This window comes from Rhinopithecus bieti, unplaced genomic scaffold (genome assembly GCF_001698545.2).
Source record: "Rhinopithecus bieti isolate Rb0 unplaced genomic scaffold, ASM169854v2 scaffold_1599, whole genome shotgun sequence".
Lineage (NCBI taxonomy): Eukaryota > Metazoa > Chordata > Mammalia > Primates > Cercopithecidae > Rhinopithecus > Rhinopithecus bieti.
In genome coordinates this window covers 5135466-5162245 of record NW_016804139.1, presented here as the reverse complement: position 1 = coordinate 5162245, position 26780 = coordinate 5135466, and the positions used below count along the sequence as shown (strand labels likewise).

Below are 26780 nucleotides of genomic sequence, written 5' to 3'. Positions count from 1 at the left end.
AAAAAAAAAAAAAAAAAAAAAAAAAAAAAAAAAAAAAAAAAAAGTTAAAAGAGACAGAAACCCTAATTCAGGAGCCACCACTTTGTAACCCTGAATGGGCCATTTTACCTTCGTGGCCTCGGTTTTCTTCTCTTTAACAGAGAGAAAACTTGGTTTTGCCTTCAGGTTGTTAGTGTTAGGGTTACATGATCTATATCTGAAAAAGAATGTTCCTTGTAAAACATTTTTAATAATTACTACATTTTGTTTGCATTTTTTCATTTCTGGAGATTACCTATTGTGTTATATTACCAAAAGATACCACCTGGAACATTTGCGTTAAGATTCACAGACAGCAACGTGATTAAGCACCAAAACTGTAACCTTAACACATGTGGGGTCACTTTTGCTGAAAGAGTAGGATTTTGTAGGATTATTGACATTGCTTTGTAAAATGTCCTTGTTCCAATATGGTTATACTGTATGTTAGATGATCCCTGCTTAATATAGAATTATATTTTTCTTATTGCATTCACTGACTTTTATATTTTAGATTGGTACATGGTTCAGTAAAACACAGATTACAGTGGGAATGTCCTCCTGAAAGTCTTTCATTTGATCCACTTCTTATTACTTTAGCTGAGGTAAATATGCCATCTCTTCTATTAGAAGAAAAATGTTAAAAATTGGATTAAATGTTACTTTGTAGCTTGTCAGTAAATTTCATTCTGTGCTTTTGAAAAAGGAAGCACACAATAGGCATTGAAACACCACACCCCCTTAGGAAATAATTATGATTCTTATATAGTTATTTGAAATTGATTAATCAGCTTTATAAACATGGAATTAGTCTGCATAGGGATTTATAGATAACTGGATGAAATATTTGTACTTATTTAAAAAAATACGTGGACTCATAATGAGGAGACAGATTTTTTGGTACTAGTGAAATCAGGAAAACATCTGGGATTAAACTGAAAACTGTGCCAGATAGTGGTAAGTGGTTCTGTGTACAACCAATCGTGTTGACATGATGTGTTTCTTAGGGAATTGATACTACCTACCTAAATGTTCTTTTGGAGAACACTCCAGCTCTCTGCTTTACTTGTACATTTCCAGTACAATATCATGGAGGTAGCTTTATAGACTATTTAAAAAAATTTTTTTTGAAAGCTTTCTTTATATAATTTAACATTTTTTGTGTCAGGAAAAATGTTGGTGGAGTCTTAGCTTCAAGTGAATCATTGCTGTCTTCTATGAATTTTATTCCTAGAGTTAGAAGTAGAGCAATGAATTAACCAGCTGTCTTGTATTTAAACTTTTAATTACTTGCCTTGTTGAAAGTTAAGGATCATTTTGTTGTCATTAGTAAGAAACAAAAGATTCAAGTTTGGGTGATATTAGTAATAAAACACCTGAGTTCTTTCACTGATAGTTTTACTTAGATTAGCTACTGCTGTGTAACTTACTCTATAAACATGGCAGTGCCTTTTTAGGTTAATATTATTTGCCTTTCCTATAAAACCAGTGGGGAGGACCAAGTGGGAGCAAAACAGAAAAAAGTAATTTTTCCAATTGAGATTCCTTAATTAAAATGAAACATCAAAGTCTCTAGTTCCTCCTTTAATTTTCCAAATATGTTTACTCTTTTAAGAGTAACCAGTTACTAGCAAAATCTGTAAGTTTTTGTTTTTCTTAATTTATTGCTCAGTATTACAAGTAGTGTATTTTTACAGGTAGCCTATTTTGAAATTCAGTTCTGAAGTTGGCATTAAAGATTAGGCTGGGTACTGTGGCTCATGCTTGTAATCCCAGCACTTTAGGATGCCGAGGCGGGAGGATCAATTGAGCCCAGAAGTTTGAGACCAGCTTGAGCAACATAGGGAGACCCTGTTTCTACAAAAGAAAAAAAATCACATTAGCCGGGCACAGTAGAGTGAGATGCTCTCTCAAACACACACACACACACACAGACACACACACACAAAATTTGTGATGTTTCCTTAATTCTTATTTAAACCTTAAGCCTTTTTTACCGGGTAACAAACCATGTTTTTTTTTTTTTAGACTAATCAAAACTGGTGATACCTTTGAAAGTGTACTGTAGCTAATCACATTGTACAGGGAGTGCTTTAATTTGGGATATCTTTAAAGGGACTCTAACTTCTGCTTAAAGTCAGCCTTTTATGTACCTATTGTCCAAATGTCAATGCTTTTCCTTCTGTATTGAGTAGATGTTTATCTTTCTCCTGGCCTCATTTACTAACAGATAAGTAGTGACAGAAGAACCATGGCTGAAATCCACTTCAACTTTTAATCTGAGAGTTATTATCTCTAAAATGAATAGGATACAGGACACTGCTAAGATGATAGAACCTGTGATCCAAAATGATGCTCATGTGCTTGGCAGGATGGTTTTCAAAAGCATGACATCTTTGAGGAAGGGAAATGTTTGATTACTATTTGGAAGCAGATATTTAGATCTGAAGGACAAATTAGTTGAAAATTAGTATTTCTAAGCATGATTTTGCAGCTGATCTTATTTATACATAGATAGTCAAACTGAAAGAGTTTACTGTTAATTTTGTTTTACTTTATCATTTTGAAAAAAGTCAGATGGCCCTTTTATCTTGACTCACTGTGATTGGTTAGATCATAAAAGAGTCCTAGCTAATTGTTTCTAATGCATTTAGGGTGAAAGGCATAGTGAGATATGATCTACAGTTTTTAAAAAATATTTTCATACTGCATTTCAGTATTACAAATGATGTTTAAAATCTTAACATGCCTTTGAAATGCATATAGTATAATACTTGCTTTCTAAATATGTTAATATAAAATACTTAAATATGAAGGAAATTTATTTTAGAAACTTATAAAATCACTAAATGTAGTGGGTCTCATAGCCATGCATTCATAAAGGAGTGGTTATAAACAGAATAATTTGCTCTGCTTTCAGGAAGTGTTTGACTGTACGTAACAAAATGTTTTTATTATCCTAGTGAGTTTCCCTTCTTTTTTCTGTATTTTCATTTACCTTTCCTTTTCCTCCTTCCATTTCCTGCTTTTTCCTTCCTCCCTATTTTCTCTTTCTTTTTATATTTTTTCTTACCTCCCCTGTTTTCATTTCTTTTCTTTTCCTTTTTCTTATTTTTTTCTTTTTCGTCTCCCTTCCTTCCCTTCTGTGGGTAGAGATTACTCTTGTCTCCTGTACGGCTGGCCCTTCCTATCCATGGGTTCCACATCTAGGGTTTCAACCAGCTGCAGATCGAAACTATTAAAAAAAAATACAGTGCAACAATAAAAAATACAATTAAAACAATACAATATAAAAATTATTTATGAAGCATTTCCATTGTAATAGGATTATAAGTAGTCTAGAGATGATTTAAAGTATATGGGAGTATGTGCACATAGTGTGCTGTTTTATATGAAGAACTTTAGTATCCACAGGTTTTGGTATCCATTGGGGTCCTGGAACCAGTCTCCCTTGGGATACCAAGGGACCCTTTGTCTCACAGTTTCTCAGTGTAACTGAAATTGTAACTGCTGAAATTGTAATTATAATTAGGAAAACAAGAATGAAACTTGATTTTTGTTTAAGCAAGTAAAGACTCAATTTTTCTGTTATTACCATAATGAAATGGGTAGTAAATCATGTTTCCTCTTGGTCTTTGGCAGGGTCTGAGAGAAACCAAGCATCCATACACCTTTGTATCAAAGGAGGGTTTTAGAGAATTACTTTTGGTCAGAGGTGCTTCTGAAAAAGCTGTTCCTTTGCTACCTAGACTGATTCCTGTGCTAAAGGCAGCTCTGGTATGTCATTTATTTCATTGTACTTTATAGTTGAAAACATATGATAGAAAAGAAAGCTGTAATATATTTAGAATATTGTGTGTCTTTTTTCCTCCAAATTATATGCAAATTAGTTCTTTATCTGTGATTTTGACATATTTGCAGAATTAGGCAACTGTTACTCAGGGCCAGATAACTACAACTTGAAGACATCTTTAGAGGATGTACTAAAGGTGAAAAGGGACATTTTAAGTAATTAGAGGCAGTAATGAACCTCAAATCAGTCCTCCTGTATGCTAGATATATTTTAGTTAATGCTTCAGTCAGATGGAAAATTTGCTTTTTGCTTCTAGATGTCCTGTGTTGAAGGTTATTTTTAAAATTCTAGGTTTTGTTGACTATCTTCTGATTTTAGATGTTTAATCTTACCCTTTTCTCTACTTGCTTGCCCTTTTGTCTAATCTATCTTTTCTTTCCTTTTCTCCTCTCTTCCCTGATGCCCCTATATCCCCAACTAACCAACCTTACAGGTCCATTCGGATGATGAAGTGTTTGAAAGAGGATTGAATGCCCTAGTTCAGCTAAGTGTTGTTGTTGGTCCTTCTCTAAACGACCATCTGAAGCATCTGCTTACAAGCGTAAGTACTGCAGAGATTAGATAATGATTGGCTGTATGTATCATGCACCAATCATATCTCTTTATGATTTAACAACTTCAAATCTTTAACTCAAAACCTTAAAAATCTCATCATCCTTAACAAAAAATATAGAACTCATTCATAAAACATTTTACTAATGGACAGTATTAGTTTTATTTTTTTTTTAATGGAAAACAGCTACATGAGCAGAGTTTAGGGTTGTAATAAAAAGTAAACCAGCCAGGCTTGGTGGCTCACGCCTGTAATCCTAGCGCTTTGGAGACGGAGGTGGGTGGATTGCATGAGCTCAGGAGTTTCAGACCAGCCTGGGCAACATGGTGAAACCCCATCTCTACTAGAATACAAAATATTAGCCAAGCGTAGTCCCAGCTTCAGGAGGCTGAAGAAGGAGAATTGCTTGAACATGGGAGGTGGAGGTTATAGTGAGACGAGATCGTGCCACTGCACTCCAGCCTTGGTGACAGAGCGAGACTTAGTCAAAAAAAAAACAAAAAACAAAAAAGTTGAATGGATAAAAGCTAATGAATAGTAAGATGCTATTATGTTCATGTTGAATAACTATGAATTATAAGCAGTGCTCATACACTGTCTTGTATAATCATGTATTACCAAACACATTTAAGTATTTTTGGTTTTCATTGTGATGTTTTAGTGAATCTGTAAATTGCATTCAGGAAGAGACTTTTTCCTGATATGTGTAACTTTAGTTCTTACTATAAATACTTACTGGGACCCTGTGCAGCTCCTGAGGTTTCCAAGACCACTCTTAGGTTTGATGATTTGCCAGAACGATCCATGGAACTCAGGAAAGCTGTTATTCACTGTTATGGTTTCTTACAACAAAAAAAGATTAAAAGCAGCATAGGTAAGAGGCACATAGGGCAGGGTCCAAGAGATACCGGGCACGGAGTTTTCAGTTTTCTTCTCCTAGTGGAGTTGTTCATGCAGTGTTTACTTCTTCCAGCAACAATGTGTGGCAACGTGCATGGAGTATTGCCAACTAGAGAAGCTCACCTGAGCCTTAGTGTCCAGGATTTTTATTGGTGTCTGTCATGCAGGCAAGACTGCCTGCCTGTGTGGTTGACATTAGTCTACACCCTCTCTAGAAGTTGAACTAATACCCTGTGAACCAAAGTTCTCATCATAAATCACATTGTATAGACTACCTGGTGTCGCCCAAAACTCCCATGTTGACAAGGATACCCTATCTGGCAGGACATTCCAAGAGCTTAGAGGTTATCGTTCAAGAGCTAGGGGCAAGGGCCAAACATTAGGCAAGGGACATACATACCGATAGAAAGATTAACATCTTAGGACCTCCCTGTCTATGTTCTTCTGTATTTCACAGCTGAGGTATGATTTTGATCATGGGTCCACTGTTTTTTCTTGGATCCATCCATATGAGAGATCCTGGAACTATATTTTTAACTTCCTATTCCACAAATAGTGTAATACACACCAAGAACCACCTGGTTAACACTCTAAGAAGTAGGGGCGATGGTGACTATCAGGATAGATGTGCTCATAAGTGGTAGATGAAATTCCATGAGGTTTCAGGTGAGGAGAAGACATAGTGAGAATAGACTCTCAAGCCTTGACATATGAGGAGTCTTAGGACAGAAGAAAGAGAATCTTGGCAGATATTTGTAAGCTTCATATCAGGGGGTGTGGATGACCAACTACGGGAATTTCACAGTAGTGTACAAAGTGATTCATTCAAATATTCAGTAGTTTAATAATAATCTCTTGCACTCTGCCGTCCTATTTTGTGCCAGGTGTGCCAAGCATTGAGAATATAATCCTGAGCAGAAACTGGCGTGCTCTCAGCCCTTGTGGAGATTGTTGGTTTTGATTTTGTTTTTTGTGTTTGTTTTTTGCAGGTGGGTGGGGGATGTAGAAATAAGCAGCAAGGACATCTGCTGAGAATATTGGGATGGAGTCAAGGGGTAGTGATATGTAGAGAAAAGGAGTCACACTGGATCCTTCCTCAAAGTCAGTCAAGCAAGGCTTCCTAAATAGCCTCTCAGTCCCACCTCCAGTGGCAGAAAAGGCCAGATTAACAATTGTATACATTTGTTTTTTAATCTTTCTGGGTAAGTGGCATTTATCTTTGGTCACTTGCATTCCTTCTCAGAGCTCTCATTTTCCTAGACAAGGACTGACTGAAAGGTTATCGAGCTTTCCTGGGCTGCCAGCATTTTGGGAAGACCTAGACACCACCCTGACCGTCAGATCCTGATATTATATAAAGAGCTCTAGAAATAGGTTGTGTGAGGGTTAGTTCCTGATCTGTTACCACTCACTATGAGACAGACACCACTGAGGATGTCAGTGAGTTGCTATCAGACCCGCTTCGTCCCTCACCCCCATCTTCCATACCTTTCAGCCTCAAAGCCTTCTTTTTCATCTGGTTTATAGACTTCCACATTAGATGCTTATTGGAAGAAGGGGTATTCTTCTAGAAGAAATTTTTCAAAACCAGTTACTGAACCCCTATATACAACTCATTTTTTCCTCTATGCAAAATAAATTATACCTTTTCTGAGCTGCAAATGTATGGGACTTTAAAAAGGGAATAAATCACCTGAAAATCTTGCTTAAAATGCAGAATCTGGGCTTCTGCCCTGGGATTCTGGTTAAGTATGGCATGAGACCCAAGAATCTGCATTTTTAAACAGCATCGCAAGTGATTCTGATGCTGATGGCCCCTGGATCTGCCTATTAACCTCTGTGCTATACAGGGTGTATACAGATTCAGTAGGGTAATGCAGTGTGAAGAAAGCAACTGGAAGACTGGAGAGGGACGCTCTCCATCCCCAGGGCATTCACTATTACTAAATTACTCATGTAAATCCTCTGTCCTTTGTCCTCTCTTCCCTTTTTATTGCGGGAAAATGTGTGCTTTAGAGGCAAAGCTTTCCATCATGGTCCTCAATGCTCTTGCAGATTACAAAATCGCAAAATATGCTATTTTATAGAAAACTTCAGATAGCATACTGTAGCAGATTTTATAGGATTGGTTTTACTTGAAATAATGTGAATTGTTTTTTAAAACAAATACAGAGGTACCTATAATGCAAATCTCAATGAGATGCTTCCTAAGAGAAGCCTTGAAATCTAAAACAAAGGGTGCTTCTGAAGATTTACTTATGCATATGGTGATGTTAAGTTTAAAGTCATTTTGTTTCCCCCTAATCTTACTTTAAAAGCTTTCCAAGAGATTAATGGACAAGAAATTCAAAGAGCCAATCACCAGTGCATTACAAAAGCTAGAGCAATGTGGCGGAAGTGTAAGTAGAATATTATTCCTTAAGTCTGTTTTTTTTTTTTTTAAACTTTTAGGCATATTATTAAATTGACTATATATTTAACATATACTGTCTCATTTCAGCCACGGGTAACTATGTGAAATTGATACTGTTATTTTCCTTTAAGAACTCAGAGTTTCTGTCTCTAGGTCAAGCCCTGCCACTCAGACCAGACTCAGATTGAATAAATGTAGGGCTTGTATACTTTCACAGTGCTTAATATGGCATTCCATGTGGCACAGCGGTACAGTTTTTTTTTTTCTTTAAGGTATTTTCAGTGGTTTAGTTTTGACCATTGAAAAGTTCAGAAAACCAAATGATTAACTTAGCTCATTGAGGAAAAATACTTTTTTCTCTTTCATTTGCTATCTTTTCTGACTCAGACGTCCAGATGATTGCACTATTCTGTCTGTAAGTGCGTGCATACCACATAGGTGCACACACACACACAGACACATGCACATACAGTGCTGGAATAGTTTAATTGGTTATTCTAACTTTTCAAGGTACAAAATTATGGAGGATTTCATAACTACACGGTGTCAAATTACTAGACTAATTGAACTTTCAGCATTTGAAGGAAGCATTCAGATAATCTCATCTTAGAAATATTTCCATAAAAGTCCTTGCTTGTGGGAATTTTGTTTAATCGGATCTTAATGATAGAATTACATGTGACTATCTTAACATTGCATAACTTAGTTCCATTCTAGGTACTTCTGAAGGTATTAGTTACGAGAAAATTTGCCTGATCATATACAATTTTTAAAATGGCAGACATAAAGCTTTAGCGAAATTACCTCATTTGACCAATTTCAACGAGTTGTTTGATTACATTCTTTCCATGATGGATGCCTAGAATAGAGTTTACAAGAGGAAGTAAGTCCCAAAGCCTACTGGATAATAAATTTCTTTGTTGTGTTTGGGTCCTAGGCAGAGAATTAGCATTCGGACACCTTGAGGAGATGTGCAGAACCTTCCCCTAGCTAATCCCATGTCTCCTCTGCAGCAAGGAAATTCTTGCTTGCTCTTCTGAGAATTTAAATGCAAAACATATTTCTCCTTTCTTCTTCTGTGGAGTGGAAGTGAACAAATGCTAAATAATGATGCCACAGCTTTTCAGTGGGAAACCCTCCCTAGGTAGTTTTCCATATCCTGTGGGCCAGTATGGGAAATGGGACAAGTAGAAAGAGACAGGCCAGGCATGTTAGATTTTGTGGTGGGAGTGGAGGGGGTGTGGAGGAGGAGATAGTATGCATGTAAATAAAGTTTAGAAACAACACATTAAGATTTGGAAGGGGAACACAGAGGTGTACCTGAGCAATCCAAGATCCCAGAAATATCAAATTCTTTTTTTTACTACTCCATCTTACTAGCTTTGAATGTTGCTAATACAGAATTTTTAAACAGATTTTGTAGTTAATTACTTATTTTCTTCTGACTTCTCTTGTTTTCTCATTATGTCCTACATAATATTTTAATAATAGATGTAATTATTGTAATAGAAAATTTTCTATTGCAATTACATGCCAAAGACTTTCTCTTGGCTTAATTACTATTGTGCTAGCCTCTATTACTTTGTAATCCTTCTTGAAATTAATGCTCTTTTTTCTCTTCTGAGAGCGTAAAAGCTTATATATCTCTTTCTTTCTTTAAATATTAGAAATAAGTCTTTAAAAATGAGTGTTCTTAGTTGTGGTTTCTCATTTCTTAGGACTTGTGTGTATCAGTGATGGAACTATTCAACTTCTGGGTACAGGAAAATAGCTGTTACAGATAGTCACAGTGTTACTTTCTTAGAACTGATCTGCCTTAAATTTGAAATCAGTTCATTCTTAGCCTGGTTTGTTTTTTTTTTCTAAGTGAAATGCATATTTATTTTGGGAAAGGCACAACACAAATCCTGATCTTTATTGATTGTTTGGGAACTTATTACATGGCAGGTACTCTGCAGAGTACTTTTTAGACATGAAACTCATTTACTCTTCCTAGTCATCAGAGGGAGATTCTATTGTTATCTCCCTCTAAAGATCAAGAAACTTAGGCACAGAGAAGTAATTAGTCCAGGTTTGACAAATAAGTGACCAGTAGATGCTGAATTCAGATACTGGTAGTCTGGCTTCTAACTACTTCTCTAGTTAGATACTTTAGTCACCACCACTATTTCATTCTTCCTCCCCTAGTTTTCCTCCTGCCAAAAAGGATGGATATTATTCTTCCTTTCCAATACATCCTCTTTCCAAAGGTGTCACCTCCTTATTCTTCACAGAGCTATACCACATGTCTCCCAACCTTTTCAAGAACATCATCCTTCTGTGTGGCTTCCACTATCACCACAATGATAAGGACTCTGCAACTTACATCTCCAAAGCCTGCTTCTGGGTCTGACAAAACTATGTATTAGACCACTTCTCCTGCCAATGCTTTGTTCTGTTTCTTAATATAAGATAGATTTCTTTAAAAAAAAAAAAAAAAAAAAAAAAGAGCCTATATTTTATTTAACACAGCGAAAAGTCCTTCTTATTTCATCATTTTGTTCTTACCCTTTTTTTGAGTTTTGGATACTTTCTAGGCATATTCCTGCAAATACAATACCTGTTAGGGGAAGTCTGCATGATACTAATGATGCTCAATTTTTTTTCTGTTGACAGGGAAGCCTTAGCATCATCAAATCTAAAATTCCAACGTACTGCTCCATATGCTGTTGAAGAAGGGAGCCAACAAAAATTGTTTTTTCTACCTGGTGACGTGTCAAACACTGACCGTGGGTACTCATGGAACCTTTATTCCATGTATTTTATTCTTTTGTAAATCACAGCCACCATTCATTATTTACTAGGTTAAGATGAATATACACTGAATCAAAGTTATTCAGCAACAAAAAAGAACAGTTACTAATGGAAAGTTACTAAAATAAGTTCTGTAAGAGTACAATTTTCTGAGGTTTTATTTTTTTTATTTTTATTATTTGTGCGAAGAACCATTATTGAGTTGGCAAGATAAGATGCATTTGTAATTTCAGGTGCGTTTTTATTTATAACACTTTTGGCAAACAACTTGTAGCTGTGCCCTTAGTTTTACAGATAGTTTGCCGTTTCTTGGGTTTAATATTTAACAAGACCGTAGAAATTTAAAATAGTGGACAAATGTTTGTGAATACACTTTTTAAGAATTGTTTTAAAAGAGAGAAGGGATCTTGCTTTGTTGCCAGACTGCAGTGCAGTGGCATAATCATAGCTCACTGCAAGCCTCAAATTTTATTGCACAGATGATCCTTTCATCTCAGCCTCCCGATTAGCTGGGACTATATGGTGGCACAGGCCACCATGCCTGGCTAATTTTAAAATTTGCTTGTAGAGATGGGATCGCACTCTGTTGTCCAGGCTGGTCTCAATTCTGGCCAGTGATCCTCCCACAATGGACTTCCAAAGTGCTGGGATTACAAGTGTGAGCCACCATGCCTGGCCCCATGAATACACTATTAATTATTGTTTGTAAATATGTATTGTATAATGTACAATGCTTGGAAAATTTTTTCTGAGTATTCTAGAATAGTTTAAGAAATTTTTTCTAATTCTGTAAATTCTATTACAAGTATGTTGTTTATTACAACTCATTACAACTACCTAAATTTTAGGTGTTAACTGTATTTAAGTAAATATTATTTTTGCATTTCATAGCCAGAAAATACTGATGTTCACATAAGGATATTCAGCAATTAAAATGTTAAAACTTGTACATGCATTCATGGATTTTGTTTTGCTTATGTTTAGCAATTTTTAAGAAGCTTTTAAAACTTAATTTAGACATAGTTCAGAATTTTGATGTAATAGAAGCGATTCCTTCTGCAAGAGAGGAGCAGAGGAGAGGAAGAGAAATTGAAAACAAGAATGAGACCTTCTATCTTATGAGCAAAAGGAGAGGCCATAGAGATTTCTGTAGCCACAGCAAATCCAAAGCATGAAAGGGATGGAAAGGAAAGGTGGGTCTTGCGGAACAGCAGTGTTGCATCTCAGCAGCTTTTCAGAATGCACTTTCCTTGCTCTATTCCCCAAACACCTGGAGTGACCTCTACGATTCTCATTTCAGGTATAATCTCACAACTGTAATTTGAAAGAGTACAAGTAATTTCTGAGGATTCTTAATGTAGAAATGCCCACCCTGCCTCAGAGCTTGTCCTTCCTGAGCCCTTTGTCTAGCATACTTTTTCCTCTGATCTCTATTCCCTTGTCACATCCTCTGATCATACTAGCTACAACAGCTGCCTGCCCATTGGCCTTGCTTTTACCTGTTTTCATTGCATTTAGGACCACCCAGAGCTATCTGCGATCTAGAAAATACTATAAGATTTAGTTTTAAATCTAATTGCAAAAATTCTTGGAAAAGACCTATAATATAGACAGTAGAGTTATAAACATTTTATTTTGCTTTTATTTTTTTTGAAATACAAAATGTGCACATTGAGTTTACACAAACACGCGATGGCAAATTTCAGTGTACATGTATTGTACTACTCTTAATTTCTACACTGGTGATAGCAGGGCAGCTTTCAACATCCTATCTCTACACCAGAATAGATACCTGATTTATTGTTGCAAAGACAGTTGCAAATTTCCTCCTTCTGTAGCCTCTTGGTCTTTGTGATATTTCTACAAAACAGGGACGATGTGTCTGTCTTTAGTAATGTGGCAACTTTACAGTTTTGGCTAAGATGATTAAAAATAATTTGAATTGTTGGAATTTTATGATGCACTAAATCATACTCTAATCTGGATTAGTTGTTGAGCACTTATTTTCTACTGAATCTTGGTAGTAGTTGTCAATGTAATGGAACCACTGGTGCTTTCAAAGTGAATTTTGCTTGCTGTTTGTTTGTTCCTAGTAGACAGTGGGGCAAGGTTTCTTTGTCCCTGAATGGCTGTAAGGAAGTCAGGGGAAAGAGGACAGATTTGGCCTTTAATGCTGTTAGGATTACTTGTTATTAAGCATTAACATATACTGGAGGATAGATATCCTGACTCTTTGCATATGTCTGTAAACATCCTTGTTTTGTTTGATGCCTTCTTGACCTTCCACTTAATGATACAATGGAAAACAGCCTGTAAGATTGAACAAATCCAAAATTATGTATATTATATAGGCCTTGGCTGTAATGTATGATGGCAAATTAAATGCTTATTAAGTTTTATTAGTCATATGCTGATATCTGATGATAAATTTTAAATGTTTAAAATACCAGATAAAATTAATTTCTAATAGAAGGTGGGAAGGAAGGCCATAGAAACTGGAACTATGTGTTTAATTGTAGTAATCTTGTTTACTTAAAGTATATAAATGGAATTACAGCATTCAGACATGAAAATTTCTGGAAATTAAATGCAGATGTCAGTATATTAGAAAACCATTCAAAATCCTAGGACTGAATACATACAAATGAGTAGCAAAAAACACTGGTATTTTAAAATCACTGATATGTGAAAGCCTCAATAATCCCATGGCTAAGGAATCAATAAAACTATATGCCAGATTCTATTACTTTTGAATATTCACAGAGTATGAAATGAGTTAGAACGTCCCATGAACTCAGTGGCATTATGGAAAGGATGCAAATTTATAACTGAGAAACTCAAATCTTTTGGGGATTGCTTTATATTAAAACAAAGCTTGGTTGCATAATATGCTTCAGTGTCAAGCTGAGCAATCTATGCTAAAAGTGGTAGCTCCGACTTTAAGGGTGGTAGAATAGTTCACATTTGTCTGTTAGATTCAGGATCTAGTTGACAAGTTAAATCACATTTTCAAAGAGCTGCATGGAGCGCATTATGTTTTCATCCTGTAAGGGAGAAACATAGAGCGATTAAATTCACCATATCTGCAAGGGAAAGCACTATTTTGCCCCTAAGTATTGCCCCCTCCCACAAACCACCTATACCAAAAGCTCAAATATTAAGTGTTTGCAAATATAAATGCCATTCTATCCGTTTTCCACATAGATCACGATGAAGGAGGACCCATTTTATATTTTGTGGAGTCTATTGACCAGGCATTAAACCACTTTATTTAAATCTTTACTTGGTATTTAATAGAAGATATTTCTCAAATCATAATGTCAAAATGGAAACTACAGAGGCGCAGAGGTAAGTCAAAGCAAATGAGAATTTTGGCATTCTATGTAGATCACAGGCCAAATCACACAGACTTTTATACAGGTACAAGGAAAATTGTGTGTGTGTATGAGCCAGCAGTTCATGAAGATTGGAGGCTGGAGTGTAGGAGGCAGGATAGTGGATTAAGAGGGAACATGTTTGCAGTAATCATCTCTCTCTCTGTCTGCAAGTTATGGCTAAATCTGTGTTGACTGAAGGAGACTTTAAAAATGAATGATCTCCATTACAGAGAAAGGATTGGGGAGCAGAAATGACTGCTCAGTGGCTGTATTCAGTTTAGCGTAGTCTTTAGAAATGAGTTGAGTTAGGGGACAGACTTTTTGCATTATTGGAGCACTTGTCGGTTGAATGTGAATAGCACTTAGTGAGCTGTTTATGGTAGTGGTAAATGGTGGCTGAACCAACAGTGGCTTCCACTGCTAGAAACCAAGTAACAACATCACCACTAATTCTCTCAAAGACCACCACATTGAAATTCAAGTTGAGAAACAAGCAGACATCCAGAAAGGTAAGAACAACAATTTAAAAATACAGAAAAAACAGATTTCTTTGTTTTCATGATTATTTGAAAAATTTTTTTTTTTCGAGGCAGACTCCATTTCTATTGCCCATCATTCTGGAGTACAGTAGCACAATCATGCCTCAACTGGGCTCAAGTGATCCTCCCACGTAGCCGAGACTTCAGCCACGTGCCACCATGCCCAGCTAACTTTTTTTTTTTTTTTTTGTAGAGATGGGGTCTTGCTATGTCGCCCACATTGGTCTCAAGTTATTTTCCTGCCTCAGCCTCCCAAAGTGCTGGGATTACAGTTGTGAGCTACTGTACCAGGCCTTAACAATTTTTAACTGTGGTTCTACTCACACATCAAGTCAGATAATTCTAAGTAAGCTAACACTGGTTTCTTCGATAACAGGCTACTACCTGCAGTTCTCTTCAGAGAAAATTTTCCACTGTTTCTTTTTTGTGACAGAAAACCATTAGTGAGTTCAGCCAAAGAGCCATTTCTTGTCCACGTACACTAAAATAATGGTTTTTCTCTTAGAAATCAGATAGAAGCATGGCCTGTTGTGATGCATACTTGGCTATCTAGGAATTCTAATTCTATGGAGATATGATAGATAATATATGAGTTATGCTAAGTCTGGGCAAAGAGCAATTCAAATTCTCGTATATGTTTTATCCTCCATGATGAATACTCTCTAAGGAATTGGGGAATCAAAAACACAGTACAGGCTGGGTGCGGTGGCTCACGCCTGTAATCCCAACACTTTGGGAGGCTGAGGCGGGTGGATCACGAGGTCAGGAGATAGAGACCATGGTAAAACCCTGTCTCTACTAAAAATAAAAAATTAGCCACGTGCAGTGGTGGGTGCCTGTAGCCCCAGCTACTCGGGAGGCTAAAGCAGGAGAATGGTGTGAACCCAGGAGGTGGAGCTTGCAGTGAGCCGAGATCACAGCACTGCACTTCAGCCTAGGCAACAGAGTGAGACTCTGTCAACAACAACAGCAAAAAAAAAAAAACCACAATACATGTGCAACTTTTGTATCCTCAAAAAGATATGGAGGGTTTCCTCCATGGCTTGACTCAGTAGGCATTCTAAATGTTGATTATGTAATTGGTGCTTGTTTTTAGAGTGTTAGGCTTATGTTGCAGGTTGTAGAAGTGGTAAACTTAGGCATATGATCTCTGTTATTTTGCCCAGTTTGTGGTAGCTAGCTGCTAATACTCAGTTTAGCTGTTATGATAGCTGAAGTGATAGTTCTTATACTTTCATTACTTACTTTTTGGCAGCTTTCAATGAACTCATCTATGGTAACAACCCCATCTTTATTTTTGTCCATTTTCTGTTCAGGAAGAAAACAAAAAATTGTATTTAGACTTATATCCCTTAATACCCTCACACCTGCACCAAATGAGCTGAAGCTGATAAAAAGAAAACCTAGCTGCTTATTTCACGTGGAGGAACTGTTTCAGAGCAGATACCAGTAGTTTCTTAGAGATAAAAACGATAGGGCCAAATCCTTCTGGCTGTTCCCTTTTCAATATAATGTGGTGAAGATTTAGAGTCACTCTGTCCTAGGTAAAATCCTACCTTTTAGATATGACAGAGCTTGGCCAATTTGCTGAAACTTTCAGAGCTTTCTTTTTGTCTCATCTGTAAAATGGGATTAATGAGGATTTATAGGATTCTTAAAAACTGAATGAAAACAAAGCTTGTGAAACATGAGAATTGTTTAATGTATCCTGGATTTAGTGAATGTTCAATGAGTGTAGTTATCAGCATTGCAAATTCAAAACCAAAGCTGTTAAATTAATAGATGGTAAATACTGTTTTGTCTAAGTAAAAATTATTTTCCTTTGCTTTCTTTTTTTTTTTTTTTTTGAGACGGAGTCTTGGCTCTGCCCCCAGGCTGGGTGCAGTGGCCGTCTCTCAGCTCACGCAGTAGCTCCGCTCCGGCGTTCAAGCCATTTCTGTCTCAGCCTCTCCACCGAGTAGCTGGGACTACAGGCGCCCGCCTCCGTCGCCCGGCTAGGTTTTTTTGTATTTTTTACGTAGAGACGGTGGTTTCACCATATTAAGCCAGGATGGCTCGATCTCTCCTGACCTCGTGTCCGCCCGTTCGGCCTCCCAAAGTGCTGGGGATACAGGCTTGAGCCACCGCGCCCGGCACCTTTGCTTTCTTTTGAATCATCGTGGTGCTTGGCAAACATCAGGAAATTTTCTCCTAATTTCATTCCCTCTTGACTTCTGTTTTCATTCCTACCTGAAAAAATGTTTCGACGTGTTGTCTGGGAGCATCTTCTTTGAGGACAGGATATGTACATTTACCCATCATGTCGTATATTGCTTTCATTATATCAAGCATTTCCTGAAAAGTAAAAGTCTTATGTGAGGTTGCACACGTGTATGAAGAAACCAGTCTAAGAAGCTCTGACAGATTTTTCCTACTCAATGATGACTGTTGGTTGTCCCAAAGGAAAAGCCAGCAAACAGCTTTCTGCCTCAAGAACGGAAGAATCAGATGTAAGAATGAATTCTGATCTCTTGGTTTTTCCGTATATCTACCATAGTCAGGAAAAGAATATGCTGGTTTAATGTTTGGATTTCTATAGACTTTAAGTAGACCATGCTTATTTAATTGAATTATAATATATCTTATGTGTTGATCATCAGTTTCCATCTATTGAGAGTCAAATATACTGCACACCATATATTGAGAAAAAACACCATTTAGAATTAGTGAAATTAATTGGTAAGTCTTAAAGTTCATTAGGATTTTTGTTGTATTTTTTCCTACTATGGCTTTAACTGAAGTCACACGTGAAGACCAGTCAAAATATTTTGACCCTGGGAAACACCTTGAAATTTTATTAAAACAGTCTAATTTTTGCCTTACCCATTTTCATTCTTACGAGAGTAAAAATGTCTAATAACTTAAACGTGTAGATGTATTGTTGCACATTTGTTTCACATGAAAGATCTCTCGACTAGGTTGATAATACAGGTATATACTTTTAAGAGTATTCAATTCTGTTATAAATGATAAAGTAATTTGTAAACAGGTAAAACCTTTTAAGATGTTTTAAGCATAGATAAATAGCAAGTAGTTAGACACAGGCAGAATTCTTGAGATGTGTTAAACGTAGAAAGGAATTGAAGAACAAGAGATACTTAATACTCCTGAGGTACCTGGGTAATAAATATTCAGGGTATAAAAAGATACAAGAAGCACTATTTAGGATATGCTGCATATTTTAGGATATGCTGCATATACATGAACACTTAATAGTCATTGAGGTCTTAATTTGGCACCCAGTGGTGACACCTGTTCTGGCCCCAGGTGTCCTCTGTGCAAGAAACACAAATGAAACTCATGACTACTTATCAGGCTATACTTGTGGCCAGGCACACTTGCACCTGTGTCTCTCCAATAGAGCAAGTTCATGTCACTGGCTGTTGGCCCCGGGCACCTTTTGTGTGTGGGGTCTCTTGCTCAAAATGCAATTCTAGGGAAGGCTTGTGAGGGAGAGAGACAAGACATAGGCACACAGCATGCCCAGGATTCAGGGAGTGTGGTCTTTCAACCCCACTTGCATCCTATCCTGTGTAGTTAACTTACCCGTCCCTTTACTTCTCGCTGTGTTTTAAACTGGTTTAATAAACTGTAATATGAGTATCTTAATTTGGTCTGTGAGCCTTGTTTCCTGGATAGTCTTCCTCAAAGTGCATTTGGAGACCCCACCATTGCATCAGGTCATTCCACAATCCCCATGATAGTAAAATTGCATTTCCTTATGGATCACATGCTATGGGGAAAAGAAAGGCTTCAGGCTAAATATTGAAACATGGCTTGGATACATTTTCTGATTCCAACAACTGTGGTCTTAATACTGTGAATGGAATAAAGATGCCAGCAGGAAAAAAGTGTGTAATCTGTATGTGTTACATATTTACTTTGGAGCTTCACCATAAACCATTTCTATCTATTCCAAATTTTTAATTGTACATCTTTCTTCCACTACATAAAATACTTTGGATTTCCTGAGAAAAACTTTTCAAATCAATAATTGCAATTAATATTTTAAAGTTAAGAAATGAAAATCTTCCAAATTATTGCCATGTTAGTGAGGTATCCCTTACCTCTTTAGTGATGTAGCCATCTTTATTTATATCATATAGATTAAATGCCCAATTGAGTTTTTCTTGTACTGTCCCCCGGAGCAAAATGGAAAGACCTTTGATGAAATCCTAAAAGAAACAAAATACAATTTTATGACATTTCTAAAAAAAAAAAAAAAAAGAAATGATGGAAGTAAGGGCTACAACCCTCTGGAATTTGAACCATTTATTTAGCAAAATGATTGATGTGTTATTGGTTGTCTATTTTTTCAGACTTCTCTGTGGGCATAAATCACTCATTAGTCTTAACATTTTCATCTTGTAATTGGAAACTGAGTTAAATCAATGGTAGTACTGGAAATTGTACCAATGGATACCCACACGGCAAGAGGCTTGAGTATAAGTGGTATTGGCTTTCCAGTGCAAGCACACATGATATACTAAAAGAATCTAATAGTTTTTTTTTTTTTTTTTTTTTTAAATACAAGTGCACACATAACACACTTCAATGAAAAAACGTTTGCTAATAAGAAATGTGGCTGACCATAAAAGATAAACCAATTGTGGTCTCTAATAAGAAATCCAGTTATAATTTACATGTGGACAGTGGGTAAGAGCATGGAGCTGGAGAGGACAGACTGCCTGGTTTCACCCTCCAGCTGTATTACTGGATGGCTTTGTGTCTTCAGGCAACTTAACATCCCTTTGCCTCAATTTTCATATCTGTAAAATGGAGCTAATAATAGTATCTACCTCTTCACAATTTTATGAGGATTGAAAAAGAGGCTGCTTATAATAGTCCCTGGCAAGGACATTGGCTGTGTAGGTTTTTGTTAAGTAAATGGAGCCCTCAGTTTGTATCCTGGTTAAGCTGGTTTGATTGCATTGCAGACTGGCCAGATTAACTTGATTGAATTCATTTAGTTTTTTTTTTTTTTTTTTTTGAGATGGAATCTTGCTCTGTTGCCCAGGCTGGAGTGCAGTGGCATGATCTTGGCTCACTGCAACTTCCACCTCCTACCTCCCGGGTTCAAGCAATTCTTCTGCCTCAGCCTCCCGAGTAGCTGGGACTACAGGCATCCGCTACCATGCCTGGCTAATGTTTGTATTTTTGGTAGAGATGGGGGTTTCACCATGTTGGTCAGGCTGGTCTCGAACTCCTGACCTTATGATCTGCCCACCTTGGCCTCTCAAAGTGCTGGGATTACAGGCATGAGCCACCGTGCCCGGCCAGATTTTTTGTCGTTATGTACAGCAGGGTTAACATTACAATGTGCTGTATTCAGTTTATAATCCAGTTTTAAGTAGGAATGAAAGCAGAGGGGAAATCCAAAAGTCTTCTGGGTGAATTTGCATTATATCTCCCTTTCCCACATTCCCTTATTTTATGGCTGTATTTCTGTCTGAATTTCTCAAATTGTTTTTTCTTTTTTAAATAAGTAATATCCATATAGTTCAACATTTAAAAATTATGTAAGCCGCCTGGTGAAAAACCTTTCTTCCATTCCTGGACCCAGCCACCTGTTCCTTTTACCCATAGACAACTGGCATAGTTTGTATTTACTTCCAAGGAATTTTTGTGCATATACAAGTATAAGATATAGTTGTTTGTTTTACTGGCAAACAGACTTCTATACTTTTTTTTCCACTTAACCATAAATCAGGGAAACAATTCAAGTTTCCATTGTATATGTAAATGCATCATTGTTTATTTAACCAAATTGTTCTTTTACATTTTTTCTCATTGTTATTTCTAGGTATTTTAACCTTTCTGTTACTGTTGTAAATGAGATATTTTTCTATCATATATTCTAAATTAGTTGTTTGTATGTATGAAAGCTATTGATTTCTGTATAATTTTGTACCCTGTCAATTTGCTGATACCATATGTTGGTTTTCTTCTGGGTTTTCATGTGTGCAATAATATTAGCTGCAAATGGAGTTAATTTTACCTGTTTTCTAATTTTTATATGTTTACTTCTTTCTAATTATATGGCCTAATATCTATAGAACAATGTTACATCATGTAAATAATAGATATTCTTAGTTTTTTCTTGAACTTAAGAATATTTCAATTCGCTTTTAAGCATGATACTTAGTTTTATCATGGTGAAGAATTATACAACCATTCCACTTAGGCAAATTTATCAAGAATGGCCACTGACCTTTTTTGGCAAAAATGAAAAAGACAAAACCAGAAATAATTGTCAAATTCATATTGCAAGGGGCCCTGAATAGCCCAGTTTTAAGAAAGAAAAACAAACTTGGAGGACTCACACTACCTAATTTCAAAACAGTACAAAGTTACATTAATCAAAACAGTGGTACTGGCATAAAGAGAGATGTATACAACAGTAGAATAGAATTGAGTCTAGATATAAACCCAGCTGTGGCCAGTTGATTTTTCAATAATGGTGCCAGGACCATTCAATAGCTATGGAAAGAATAGTCTCAATATATGGTGCTGTGGCACCTGGATCACCATACTTAGTCTACTTCCCAATGGCATGCAAGTTAGAATGTCAAGTGAGAGAAGAAGAGAGAAGGCCACAAGGAATTCCAATATTTGGCAGGCACAGAGAGGAGAAGCTGGCAAAGCATCTTGAAAAGAAGTTGCTAAAGAAGTGACTCAGGAGAACAGCATTTCCATAGGAAAGGATTGTTCATTTTGCTGCCAAGGTTGGAAAACTGTTCATTGGACCAGCAACATGGAGGTCACCAGCAAGTGATAGGGAACAGTCCAGTGGAGTAGGAGTGAAGAGTAATTTTCAATGAGGAGCACTTTGAATACTGAAGAGAAGAATCTAAAAAGAGTAAGAGTCAGAAAGGGGCTGATGCTCCTGAGAAGGCGGGGAGGCTCCAGAATGCAGGTAGATGGGCCGACCTCAGAAGGGAGTTGATACAGGAGACAGAAGGACATGGTGTGGATGCCAGTAGCTGCTTTGCAGGTGGGAAGATGACTGCATTTCTGTCTGATAGCTTTAGTGAGTGTGAGCTGTTTGGGAGTGAGGAGCCAGGTAGAAGAGGTATGAATCTGAGGTTTGAGGCTAGAGGTGGGAGCTCTGCTACTAGGCAATAAGGTGACGTGCAAATTAGAAAAACGAGACCTCCCTCAAATTATTTCCCTGCCATATTTTAGAAAATTACTTATGACGTATAATGTAGTTTAATTAAAAGGTAATAGCCCTTGGAGGTGTGAGTGTACATCTTTCAAAACCAGCAGGCTGGGGATCATGGCTTATGCCTATAATCCCAGCACTTTGGGTGGCAGAGGTGGGAGGGTTGTTTGAGCCCACAAGTTTGAGAGCAGCCTGAGCAACCCAGCCAGATCCAGATTAACAAGAACAACAAATTAACTGGGTGTGGTGGTGCACACCTGTTGTCCCAGCTACTTGGGAGGCTGAGACGGGAATTGCTTGAGCCCAGAAGGTTGAGGCTACAGTGAACTAATTGCACCACTGTGCTTCAGCCTGGGTGACAGACCAAGACACTGTCTCAAAAAAAAAAAAAAAAAAAAAAAAAATCCTTGGCTTTTCAGAAGGTATAAAATATACACTGCAGAACACAGAGCCTTATTCACTGAAGATTGCTGAGCAGTTTTGAAAACTAGATGAGGTTGATGGTTATAAATGTAAACTATTTTTTAAAATTCACAAAGTAGTAATATGTCATTAATTTTAAGGGGAGCTGGCTACAGGGTCTTTGAAAACATGCTTAGAGTATTGGTTCTCAAAATATAATGTGCAACACCTGGGGAGCTTGCTAACAGATTTCTGGGACCTACCCCAAGAATTATGACTCATTAGGTTGGAGTGGGACCCCAAAATTTACATGTCTGACACGTTCCAAGGGGAAGCCTATACTGCTTCCAGGGATCACACTTTGAGAACCACTGGCCTACAGTACTCATCATTGGCATTGACCTCACCACCACACAAAACAGAGTAACAATGAAAGATGTAAAGAGAGTACTTTTGGGGAATCCCCCCAAAATGGCCGAATAGGAACAGCTCCAGTCTACAGCTCCCAGCATGAGCGACACAGAAGACGGGTGATTTCTGCATTTCCAGCTGAGGTACCAGGTTCATCTCACTGGGACTTGTTGGACAGTGGGTGCAGCCCATGGAGTGTGAGCCAAAGCAGGGTGGGGCATTGCCTCACCCAGGAAGCGCAAGGGGTCAAGGAATTCCCTTTCCTAGCCAAGGGAAGCCGTGACAGATGGTACCTGGAAAATCGGGACGCTCTCACCCTAATACTGCACTTTTCCAATGGTCTTAGCAAATGGCACACCAGTAGATTATATCCCGCACCTGGCTCGGGACGTTCCCACCCTAATACTGCACTTTTCCAATGGTCTTAGCACATGGCACACCAGGAGATTATATCCCGCACCTAGCTCGGAGGGTCCCACGCCCACAGAGCCTTGCTCACTGCTAGCACAGCGGTCCGAGATTGAAGTGCAAGGCAGAAGTGAGGCTAGGAGAGGGGCATCCGCCATTGCTGAGGCTTGACTAGGTAAACAAAGCAGCCTGGAAGCTCGAACTAGGNAAAAAAAAAAAAAAAAAAAAAAAAAAAAATCCTTGGCTTTTTCAGAAGGTATAAAATATACACTGCAGAACACAGAGCCTTATTCACTGAAGATTGCTGAGCAGTTTTGAAAACTAGATGAGGTTGATGGTTATAAATGTAAACTATTTTTTAAAAATTCACAAAGTAGTAATATGTCATTAATTTTAAGGGGAGCTGGCTACAGGGTCTTTGAAAACATGCTTAGAGTATTGGTTCTCAAAATATAATGTGCAACACCTGGGGAGCTTGCTAACAGATTTCTGGGACCTACCCCAAGAATTATGACTCATTAGGTTGGAGTGGGACCCCAAAATTTACATGTCTGACACGTTCCAAGGGGAAGCCTATACTGCTTCCAGGGATCACACTTTGAGAACCACTGGCCTACAGTACTCATCATTGGCATTGACCTCACCACCACACAAAACAGAGTAACAATGAAAGATGTAAAGAGAGTACTTTTGGGGAATCCCCCCAAAATGGCCGAATAGGAACAGCTCCAGTCTACAGCTCCCAGCATGAGCGACACAGAAGACGGGTGATTTCTGCATTTCCAGCTGAGGTACCAGGTTCATCTCACTGGGACTTGTTGGACAGTGGGTGCAGCCCATGGAGTGTGAGCCAAAGCAGGGTGGGGCATTGCCTCACCCAGGAAGCGCAAGGGGTCAAGGAATTCCCTTTCCTAGCCAAGGGAAGCCGTGACAGATGGTACCTGGAAAATCGGGACGCTCTCACCCTAATACTGCACTTTTCCAATGGTCTTAGCAAATGGCACACCAGTAGATTATATCCCGCACCTGGCTCGGGACGTTCCCACCCTAATACTGCACTTTTCCAATGGTCTTAGCACATGGCACACCAGGAGATTATATCCCGCACCTAGCTCGGAGGGTCCCACGCCCACAGAGCCTTGCTCACTGCTAGCACAGCGGTCCGAGATTGAAGTGCAAGGCAGAAGTGAGGCTAGGAGAGGGGCATCCGCCATTGCTGAGGCTTGACTAGGTAAACAAAGCAGCCTGGAAGCTCGAACTAGGTGGAGCCCACTGCAGCTCAAGGAGGTCTGCCTTCCTCTGTAGACTCCACTTCTGGGGGCGGGGCATAGCTGAACAAAAGGCAGCAGAAATTTCTGCAGACTTAAACGTCCCTGTCTGACAGCTCTGAGGAGAGTAGTGGCTCTCCCAGCCTGGAGTTTGAGATCTGACAACAGACTGCCTCAAGTGGGTCCCTGACCCCTGAGTAGCCTAACTGGGAGACACCTCCCAGGAGGGGCTGGCTGACACCTCATACAGCCAGGTGCCCCTCTGAGGTGAAGCTTCCAGAGGAAGGATCAGGCAGCAACATTAGCCGTTCTGCAATATTTGCTGTTCTGCAACCTCTGCTGGTGATACCCAGGCAAACAGGGTCTGGAGTGGACCTCCAGCAAACTCCAACAGACATGCAGCTGAGGGTCCTGACTGTTAGAAGGAAAACTAACAGAAAGGAATAGCATCAACATCAACAAAAAGGACAGCCACACCAAAACCCCATCTGTAGGTCATCATCATCAAAGACAAAGGTAGATAAAACCACAAAGATGGGGAGAAACACAGCAGAAAAGCTGAAAATTCTAAAAATCAGAGTGCCTCTTCTCCAAAGGAATGCAGCTCCTCACCAGCAATGGAACAAAGCTGGATGGAGAATGACTTTGACGAGTTGACAGAAGTAGGCTTCAAAAGATCAGTAATAACAAACTTCTGCGAGCTAAAGGAAGATGTTTGAACACATCGCAAAGAAACTAAAAGCCTTGAAGAAAGATTAGATGAATGGCTAACTAGAATAAATAGTGTAGAGAAGACCTTAAATGACCTGATGGAGCTGAAAACCATGGCACAAGAACTACGTGACGCATGCGCAAGCTTCAGTAGCTGACTTGATCAAGTGGAAGAAAGGGTATCAGTGATTGAAGATCAAATGAATGAAATGAAGTGAGAAGAGAAGTTTAGAGAAAAAAAGAGTTAAACAAGCAAACCCTCCAAGAAATATGGGACTATGTGAAAAGACCAAATCTGCATCTGACTGGTGTACCTGAAAGTGACAGGGAGAAGGGAACCAAGTTGGAAAACACCCTTCAGGATATTATCCAGGAGAACTTCCCCAACCTAGCAAGGCAGGCCAACATTCAAATTCAGAGAACGCCACAAAGATACTCCTCGAGGAGAGCAACCCCAAGACACATAATTGTCAGATTCACCAAGGTTGAAATGAAGGAAAAAATGTTAAGGGCAGCCAGAGAAAAGTTGGGTTACCCAGAAAGGGAAGACTAACAGTGGATCTCTCAGCAGAAACTCTACAAGCCAGAAGAGAGTGGGGGCCAGTATTCAACATTCTTAAAAGAATTTTCAACCCAGAATTTCATATTCTGAGTTCGTAAAGTGAACTGAGCTTCATAAGTGAAGGAGAAATAAAATCCTTTTTAGACAAGCAAATGCTGAGAGATTTTGTTACCACCAGGCCTGCCTTACAAGAGCTCCTGAAGGAAGCACTAAACGTGGAAAGGAACAACTGGTACCAGCCACTGCAAAAACATGCCAAATTGTAAAGACCATCAATGCTAGGAAGAAACTGCATCAATTATCAGGCAGAATAACCAGCTAACATCATAATGACAGGATCAAATTCACACATAACAGTATTAACCTTAAATGCCAATGAGCTAAATGCCCCAATTAAAAGACATAGACTGGCAAATTGGATAGAGTCAAGACCCATCAGTGTGCTGTATTCAGGAGATCCATTTCACATGCGAGACACACATAGGCTCAAAATAAAGGGATGGAGGAAGATCTACCAAGCAAATGGAAAACAAAACAAAACAAAAAAGCAGGGGTTGCAATCCTAGTCTCTGATAAAACAGACTTTAAACCAACAAAGATCAAAAGATAGAAGGCCATTACATAATGGTAAAGGGATCAATTCAACAAGAAGAGCTAACTATCCTAAATATATATGCACCCAATACAGGAGCACTCAGCTTCATAAACCAAGTCCTTAGAGACCTACAAAGAGACTTAGACTCCCACTCAATAATGGGAGACTTTTAACACCCCATTGTCAACATTAGACAGATCAATGAGACAGAAAGTTAACAAGGATATCCAGGACTTGAACTCAGCTCTGCACCAAGCAGACCTAATAGACTTCTACAGAACTCTCCACCCCAAATCAACAGAATATACAGTCTTCTCAGCACCACATCGCACTTATTCCAAAACTGCCCACATAGTTGGAAGTAAAGCACTCCTCAGCAAATGTAAAAGAACAGAAATCATAACAAACTGTCTCTCAGACCACAGTGCAATCAAATTAGAACTCAGGATTAAGAAACTCACTCAAAACCACACAACTAGTTGGAAACTGAACAACCTGCTCCCGAATGACTACTGGGTAAATAATAAAATGAAGGCAGAAATGAAGATGTTCTTTGAAACTAATGGGAACAAAGACACAACATACCAGAATCTCTGGGACACATTTACAGCCGTGTGTAGCGGGAAATTTATAGCACTAAATGCCCACAAGAGAAAGCAGGAAAGATCTCAAGATACAAAATCAATGTGCAAAAATCACAAGCATTCCTATACACCAATAATAGACAAACAGAGCCAAATCATGAGTGAACTCCCATTCACAATTGCTTCAAA

The 26780-nt window shown here is 38.3% G+C and overlaps 2 protein-coding genes across 20 annotated transcripts in view; one reads left to right on the top strand and one right to left on the bottom strand.

The window, feature by feature from the left end:
- Nucleotides 1-26780, top strand: part of PACRGL (parkin coregulated like) — a 45300-nt gene that overhangs the window by 8939 nt on the left and 9581 nt on the right. For 3 of the 15 annotated variants that reach the window (XM_017866811.1, XM_017866812.1, XM_017866810.1), the window contains 5 exons: nucleotides 533-623; nucleotides 3661-3795; nucleotides 4305-4412; nucleotides 7643-7723; nucleotides 10393-11485. In XM_017866811.1, coding sequence (XP_017722300.1) covers nucleotides 533-623; nucleotides 3661-3795; nucleotides 4305-4412; nucleotides 7643-7723; nucleotides 10393-10449 — 472 coding nt within the window. In that variant the 3' untranslated portion in view covers nucleotides 10450-11485. Of the gene's footprint in view, nucleotides 1-532; nucleotides 624-3660; nucleotides 3796-4304; nucleotides 4413-7642; nucleotides 7724-10392; nucleotides 11486-11514; nucleotides 11724-13734; nucleotides 13879-16774; nucleotides 18529-26780 lie in introns of those variants that run through there. The other 12 variants (XR_001884440.1, XR_001884439.1, XR_001884438.1 and 9 more) reach the window with 12 other exon arrangements.
- KCNIP4 (potassium voltage-gated channel interacting protein 4) overlaps nucleotides 12150-26780 on the bottom strand; it is a 1247498-nt gene continuing 1232867 nt past the window's right edge. For all 5 annotated transcript variants that reach the window (XM_017866805.1, XM_017866809.1, XM_017866808.1 and 2 more), the window contains 4 exons: nucleotides 18553-18660; nucleotides 16676-16780; nucleotides 15692-15754; nucleotides 12150-13574 (listed from right to left, as the gene is read on the bottom strand). In XM_017866805.1, the coding sequence (XP_017722294.1) occupies nucleotides 13527-13574; nucleotides 15692-15754; nucleotides 16676-16780; nucleotides 18553-18660 (324 nt within the window). In that variant the 3' untranslated portion in view covers nucleotides 12150-13526. The remainder of the gene's footprint in view (nucleotides 13575-15691; nucleotides 15755-16675; nucleotides 16781-18552; nucleotides 18661-26780) is intronic.